The sequence below is a fragment of the Marmota flaviventris genome, chromosome 6, assembly GCF_047511675.1.
Source record: "Marmota flaviventris isolate mMarFla1 chromosome 6, mMarFla1.hap1, whole genome shotgun sequence".
Taxonomy (NCBI): Eukaryota; Metazoa; Chordata; class Mammalia; order Rodentia; family Sciuridae; genus Marmota; species Marmota flaviventris.
Genome location: NC_092503.1, coordinates 118420010 through 118427898, shown reverse-complemented (window position 1 = coordinate 118427898; position 7889 = coordinate 118420010). Strand labels below are relative to the sequence as shown.

The 7889-nt window shown below is 43.6% G+C and overlaps 1 protein-coding gene across 1 annotated transcript in view; it reads left to right on the top strand.

The window, feature by feature from the left end:
* The first annotated feature begins 2110 nt into the window (after window positions 1-2110).
* Bltp3a (bridge-like lipid transfer protein family member 3A) overlaps window positions 2111-7889 on the top strand; it is a 70309-nt gene continuing 64530 nt past the window's right edge. Inside the window, exon 1 of the mRNA XM_071613477.1 lies at window positions 2111-2331. Coding sequence (XP_071469578.1) covers window positions 2288-2331 — 44 coding nt within the window. The 5' untranslated portion in view covers window positions 2111-2287. The remainder of the gene's footprint in view (window positions 2332-7889) is intronic.

Below are 7889 nucleotides of genomic sequence, written 5' to 3'. Positions count from 1 at the left end.
ATGTATGTGTGTGTACTGGGGTTTAACCCTGGGATGCTTTACCACTGAGCTACCTTTCAGCTTTTTTTTTTTTTTAAATATTTTTTAGTTATAGATGGACACAATACCTTTATTTATTTGCTTATTTTTATGTGGTGCTGGAGATCAAACCAAGTGCCTCACGCATGCTAGACAAGCGCTCTACCACTGAACCATAACCCCAGCCTCCTTTCATTTTTTTTTTTTTTTTTTTTTGAGACAGAGTCCCACTAAGTTCCTGAGGCTAGCTTTGAATTTGTGATCCTTTTCGCTCAGTCTCTGGAATAGCTCGGATTACAAGTGTGTACCATCATACTGGACCTGTACTGTAGTTTTGTAAATGATTAGCATCAGCCGTACTGGTACAGGGATATCTTTGTATTATTTTCTTACAATTGAATGTTAATCTACGATAATCTCAAAATAACATGCTTAATTAAAAAAAAGTATGAGGCAGGTGCATAACTTAGCCATGTACAGCATTTGCCTATTATATATAAGGCCCTGGATACCATCCCCAGCACTGTTTCTCCCCCTCCCTCCAAATAGTATGGATTGTTTCCAGATCCCTTTTGTCTTCATATGTCTTGGATTGTTAGCACTGCAAGAAAGATAGACACATTAATGCTATTGGTGAGAGTATCAACTCTCCTATTCTGTGATCCCTAGAGGGTCATATTTTTTGAGGAGCATGAGTTCTGCATTCAGCAAAAATAACTCATTCAATGAGGATGCTTTGAACATAAATAGGTTTTGTTTTATGTAGCTGATGTCAGATGTCCAATCTCTGCTTGGGTGATCCAGGAAAAGAAGCCTAAAATGCAAGAAATTGCCCTGAGTCCCCCACAGCTGAAAGCTGAATTGGGAAGAACCAATAATGGTTAATAATCCTAACAAGAAACTTCCATAGGCCCAATTGGTCCTGGTATGTAGTCTGGTGAGAGGTGGGCAGAGGGACAAATAATGGAGTAGGAAGCCCTGTTGGAGCACCCAGGCCAAGGATGATATAAGAGATAGTTATGCATGAAGTCTGTTGATTATTTATTTAAAAACTGAGACATTTATATTGCTGACCATGCTTAAACTATCTCTGGAATTCAGGAAGAGATAGAAGGGCTGAGGGATAAGGGAAGAAGGGAGACTTGTAGTTGAAGGTCCTTGATTTTTGGTTACTATAGTCCCCAAAATGAATAAACTTAAAATTAGCTGATGGCCTATACGGCTGTCAATTTGTTTCTTTCAAGTTTTTGCTTGACTATTTTAGTCCAGAGAGCCACTATCTGCTTATTTTTACCATTTGGTCTATATGTGTCCCTGGCATATGGGCCACACTTGTCTCTGTATGGACAAAACAGAGTGGAAAATAGTACTGGGTTGGAGTCGGAACATTTGAGATCTAGTCCTGAGGCTCACGGAGTAGGTGACCTTCGGGTAGCTCTTTGACCTATTTCCCTGGGATTCAGTTTCCTTGTTTGTAAATTGAAGATTAAAGTCCTTGGTGACAATTCACCGTCTCTTTTCCTCGGCCCCCATCCAGCGGGTCTCTGCAGCGCACTTCTTAGGTGTAGAATAAACATTCATCCATTGGTTAACCGGCCGCAGGCCGCAGAGGACAAGGAGACGCCACTTCTCAGCTCCTAGACACACAGCCTTCGCCGCAGACCGCAGCGGCTTGTCGCGTCCCCCTCTTACCAGCCCGAGAGGCCTTTGACGCCACTTCTCACTGCCTGATTCCTGGAGTGGGGCTGGTGCTCAACGAATGAGTGAATGGGTGAGGAAAATGGACATGAAGTGGACCCAGTCATCCCGGAGTTGCGCGTTTAGCTAACGAGTGCCCGCAGAAAATAACAAACACCGCCCTTACCCACGCTTCAAGGCGACTGCCAGGTGCGAACCGCGGGAGGTTCACCGACGAAGCGGTTCAGATCCCGCCCGCAGCAAAGCAGACGTGAGGACTGAGGGATGCGGCGGGCGCGCGCCCGCCCCGCCCCTCGTCGCGCGCGCGCCCGCCTCTCACCGCGCGCCTCGGCGGCCGGGCACGGGACGGCGGCGATCGCGTCGCTCTGGGCTGGCGGCTACGGCGCCGCGCGGGTGGGTGGGATCGTGGCGGAGCTCCGGGCTCCCGGGCAGGGGCGAGAGAGCGCCATGGCGGCTGCTGTGGCTGCGGCATCCGGTGCCCGCGCCGCGGCGATGTGAGGAGGCCTCCTCTTCCCACGACTGAGGAGGCTACAGCTGCCCGCCTGCCTTCCTCGAGGGCCGCGGCTCCGGCATGGCCGGGATCATTAAGAAGCAGATCCTGAAACACCTGTCCCGGTGAGAGCGCCAGCGGCCGTCCCGGGGCCCTTCCTGACCCCCTCCACCCTCTGGCTCCTTAACCTCCTGCTCCGAGCCGGGGCTCGGTGGCGCCCCCGCCTCAACTCGCGCCCGGACAGCCTCCCCCCGCGCCCGCTGGCGCCGACCGTTGTCACCACTCGGTTCTTCCCTTGCCCTGGGCCCGCGGGGACCGGGCGCCGGAGTCCCCTCCCCTCCTCCCACTCCAACAGACCCCGGGACTCCTTTTCCGCCCTCTGTTGGCCTGCTGCGCCCGCCCTCAGCTCCCACACCCCCTGACGGTCCCCCGAGCCCCCAAGGAGCCCACCCTTTCCTGCCGTTCCCACTGGGGTTGCTCCGTCCCGTGCCTTTGGACCCGCGGGGCCTCTGCCCACCTTTTGACCCGCCGCACAGGCAGCCCCCACTGCCTCCCTCTCTTAGACCCTTTATCCCCCTACCCCTTCTAAGCCTTGTCACCCAGTCCTGAATAACCCAGGTGTCCCTCAGATTTCCAAGGCCGACATTGGTTTTCTCTTTCCCAGAAGCTCTCAGCGCCTCCTCTTCTGTTTGACCCTGTTGCATCACCCCTGTAAGCCCTGCACCAGGACCGTTCCTTTGAGCTCCTTTCTCCCCCTTTTCCTTATCCTCATTACACAGACTAATTGGAGAAAGGTCATGAGAGTTGGGGATAAAGTTTCAGCAACCATCCCTTTAAGAAGATGTGAGTTTTTTTTGACAGCCTGTGAAAAGTACCTGCAAGGTTCACTTCTGCTTTGCAGCCTTTTTGTTAAGCTCTATTATATCGCTCAGTAATTTGGGTATGAAGGGTTGGCTGGCAAGAAAATTTTCAACGATAGCTGTGTTAAGATCGTAGGTTGTCACACAAAAATTGGCGGCTAGCTTTTAACGTAGTTTGGCTCCACAGCAGCCATTGGTTTTCAGGAGGTAGGGGTTGTAGGGAGATACCAGTTGACATAGGATACCCAGACTTTGTACTGAGATACAGGTCTTGTCATTGCATTTGGTAAGTGGTGTGTGGGACACTATACCTGCCACTGCTTTACTCATTTTGTGGCTAACCCTCTGGCTTATTTGGTGTTACTTTGATCTTACACTTTAATTATCAGTTACATTTAGATACATCTTTCATTTAATCTCCACCTTACAAAACAAAACAAAAAGCAGATTGGATTCTGGAGCTGGAAAGTGCCTTTGTACCCTTTCTCAGAATAACCCAATATATTCCTTTTCAGATAGTGTTACCCTGGGTGTTTGGTGTAATGATTTGAAAGTAAGACTAAAGATTGTAGGATGGGACAGAGAATCAGCCAGATGAAAACTTTATTAATTTATGAATGGACATAGGATTTTAGGGCATAGAGAGGTCATTTCTCCTCTCATAACTTTGTGTTTATGAGTGTAGGATTTTTCTTCCTTTTTTTTTTTTTGGTGTATGTGTGTGTGTGTGTGTAGGTGTGTAGGGGGGATTGAATTCAGGGATGCTCTACCACTGAGCTACATCCCCAGCTCTTTTTATTATTATTTTAAAATTTTGAGACAGGGTCTTGCTAAGTTTCCAAGGCTGGCCTAAACTTGAGATCCTTATTTCACAGCCTCCTTAGATGCTGGGATTACAAGTGTGTGCCATTATGCCTGGCTTCTTTTTTTTGTTTCTCTGTGTGTGTGTGTGTGTGGTGCTAGGGATTGAAACCAAGGCCTTGTGCATACAAGGCACTCACTCTACCAACTGAGCTGTATCCCTAGCTCTGTTTCGTTTTGTTTTTTTGTGTGTGTTGTGGTTTGAATCTAGGGCCTTGAGCATGTTAAGCATACATTCTACTCCTGAGCTACATCCCCAGACCCCTCTTTTCTTTTTGAGACCAGGTCATGTGGTATTGTCCAGGTTTGCCTGGAACTGGGCTCAAGTGATCCTCTTGGAGTCTGGGCTTTTTCTAATTTACTTTCTTCATCTCTGAAATGGGGCTAATAATAGTATCTACTTGGAAAGATTATTGCAAGGATCATATAAGTTAATATATGTAAGAATTTAGCATAAGTGCTCAGTAGAACATGAATTTTTTTTGGGGGGGGGTCATAGCTTGTGTGACAATTTTTGTTTTAGTTGTCAATGGACCTTTAATTAATTAATTAATATGTGGTACTGAGAATCTAATCAGTGCCTCACAAGCAAACTACTACTGAGCTACAACCCCAGCCCTTGTATGACAATTTGATACAGGCATACATAGGCCTTCTCTCTATAAAAACCCATATATATAGACAGGTAATTTTTTTAATGTATGTTTTGGGGAGGGGGAGTTAGGAACCTCTAAATCATATGCCTGAATCCCTCAAGACATCTTGAAATGGGTGAATAATCCCTGATCTGGTTCCACCTCTAACTTGTGGCTGAGGAAACTAAAGCATTAAGAGGATAAGTGACTTGCCTAAGTTGCACAGGAAGGTAAGGTAGTGGGGATGGAACCCAATTTCCTAAAATTCTGGAAGTGCATGCATATTCTTTGTACTCTCTTTGAATATACAATTCTAAGGACTTTTTTTGACATGTATTTTATTTATTTTTATGTGGTGCTGAGGATTGAACCCAATGCCTCACATGTGCTAGGCAAGTGCTCTACCACAGAGCTACACCCAAGCCCCTTAAAGAAAGTTTAATCGTATGTGCTGACACATTTGGTGCACCTTTGGAGAACATGTCTTTTTGTTTTAGATGAAGTTGGAATTGTATGACAGACATTGAGAAATGGTTCTATTCTTTTGGTATTGGGCCAGGGACTGAGGAGGTGGAGAGGTTATAGCTGCAGATTTATGGGCTCTAGGAAAAGGTATAAGAATATGAGTCTGGTTGGAGAGGCCAAACTCCTGGGGACTTTGAGTTTGTTTAGCTTGGAAAACTTGCCTAATTATGGGTGGCATTTGAATGTCTTTTATTTCTAACACACAGGCTGACCTGCCTATGGCTCTGAGGCTTGCCAAACCTGATGGGGAGATAGAAGGGAAGGTTTACAGAGTTCCTGTGTTAAATAGATAGTAGGCGCTTGATAATTATTTATTGATGATGTCAGTGCTATTTGACCTGAAGGAGAATGTCTTGCAGCAGAAAGGATATCCCAGTGATTCTCATATTGAATTTTAGGCATTAAGTTTCACATAAGAAAGTGTTTTGTTGGAATGCATTTTTATTTTATTTTTTTGTATTGAGGTTTGAACCCAGGGGTACTCTACCACTGAGCTCCATCCCCAGCCCCCTGTTTTCATTTTTTATTTTGAGACAAGGTCTTCCTAAGGTATCCATATTGGCCTCAAACTTGTCATCCTCCTGTCTCAGCCCCGCCGAATCTCTGAGATTACAGGCACACACCATTGGGTCTGGTGCATTCTCATTAGTGATAGAATATTTTGTTAAACAGTATTTTTTGGGAAAAATATTGAAGATATTTTTCTTTTTTAAAAATATTTTGTTTTTAGTTGTAGTTGGACATAATACCTTTATTTATTTATTTATACGTGGTGCTGAGGATCTAACCTAGGGCCTTGCACGTGCTAGGCGAGTGCGGTACTGCTGAGCCACAACCCCAGCCCCAAATATTAATGTCTTTTAAGGTTTTTAACCTATAGTTTGGATGGCTGCTGTTCAGTATGTATAGCTTTAATGCATAGTATTTCTTTAAATAGACCCAAGAAAAATGCTTTACTTAGAAACACAAAGTAATCATTCATTTAAAAAAGAGCTAAAATTGATTTTTCATCAAATTAGATTTTCTTGTTTTAGATTACCTTGGCTAATAACCTTTCATTATACAAGTAAGAAGGTATATGACTGGTTGTAAAGTAAGTCAGAGAAATAAGGCTAATGGAAAGAGTGTGAGCTTTGAACTTGGACAAACCAGAATTCCTTTCCAGCTTTGCCACTAATAAGCAGGCAACCTTTCTGAATCTTTTTTTTTAATTAGCAAAAGATAAGAATAATAAGAAAGAATAACACATAACTAACAAAATTTTTTTGGAGGAAAAGTATTTATTACATTATCTGGCATGTAAATATGTGTTTAATAAAAAGTAGCTATATAAGATGGCTAGACAGGTTAGGGACACTATCCCAGCATGGATGCAGAAAGCTAACTGGCTTGAGTTTTTATTTTGTCTGTTCTCAGTACTGGGGATTGAATCTAGGCTTTTGTATTGCTTGACAAGCTCTCTACCACCGAGCTACATCTCCAGTCCTTTTTAAATTTTATTTTGAGATTAGTTGTCCAGGCTGGCCTCACATTTACAATCCTCCTGCCTCAGCCTCCTGAGAAGCTGGGATTAGAGGTGTGCACCACTATGCCTGGCTCAAAGTCTTAATTATTTATTCTAAATTACTGCAGAAAATGTGAGCCTGAGTGACATAGAAATGACTGATAGATGTGGTAGATACTTTCAAAAAAAGTTTTACATGAAATTCAGATCATAGGAGATTTCAGAATTCCTTTTGGAGAATATAAGAACCTGACTGTGAGCCCAGCCGTCTCAGTCCCTGCCTCCACTCGTTATTACTCATGATACTGAAGAGCTGGAAAGATGTTAAGAGAGCATCGAGACCAGCCTGCAGTGGACAGTGAGGGGTTACAGACTCACAGAGGCTGACTACTTATCCAAGGTCTCAAATTTGTTTTTTTAGTTTTAGGTGGACACAGTATCTTTATTTTATTTTTATGTGGTGCTGAGGATCGAACTCAGTGCCTCCTGCATGCTAGGCGAGCACTCTGCCACTGAGCCACAATCCCAGCCCCTCCAAGGTCTCTTTATTCAGTCTCAACTTCAAGGTCATGTTCCTTTACCCTAGATTTAAGGTATTATCACCATCATTTCTCAAATAATTATGTATTTTTTAGTAACAAATCATATATGTCTCTGTTTCCCTCATTTTCTTGTGTTGCTTTAGAATAAAGCACTTTATTTACTTGGCAAATATTTAATAATAGCCATCTGTGTTAATAAGCACTTTACAAGTCTTATGATGATTTAATCCTCATAATAACCCCATGAGGTAGATATTAGGCTCATTTTATAAATGAAGAAATGAGGCACAGATCCTACATTATGTTCAACTGGAGAAGTGAAAAGTTGTGCTGCAGTTGTGAACAATGAATCAAAATGCATTCTGCTGTCATATATACCTAATTAAAATAAATACATTGAAAAAAAGAAATGAGGCACAGAAAGGTTAGATAACTTGTCCAGAGTCATAACTAATAAGTGATGGAACCGAGATTCAAATGTAGGCACTCCAATTTAAGAGCTTTGCTCTTTAGGCATTCTGCTGCTACATGCTCCTCATTGTTAAGTGTTTCAAACTAAACATACCCATGTCCCAGCACTCACCTGAAGAAACAGACTACTTTCAGCACTTACTCTACCATGCCTCCTAGTCATTACCTCCATCAAAGTGTAACCACTGTCCTGTTTTTTAACAGCATATGTTTGTCTCTTTTGTGTTTTATATTAATGAAGTTCTATAATATGTATACTGTTTTTAAGATACATGTGCTTTTGGA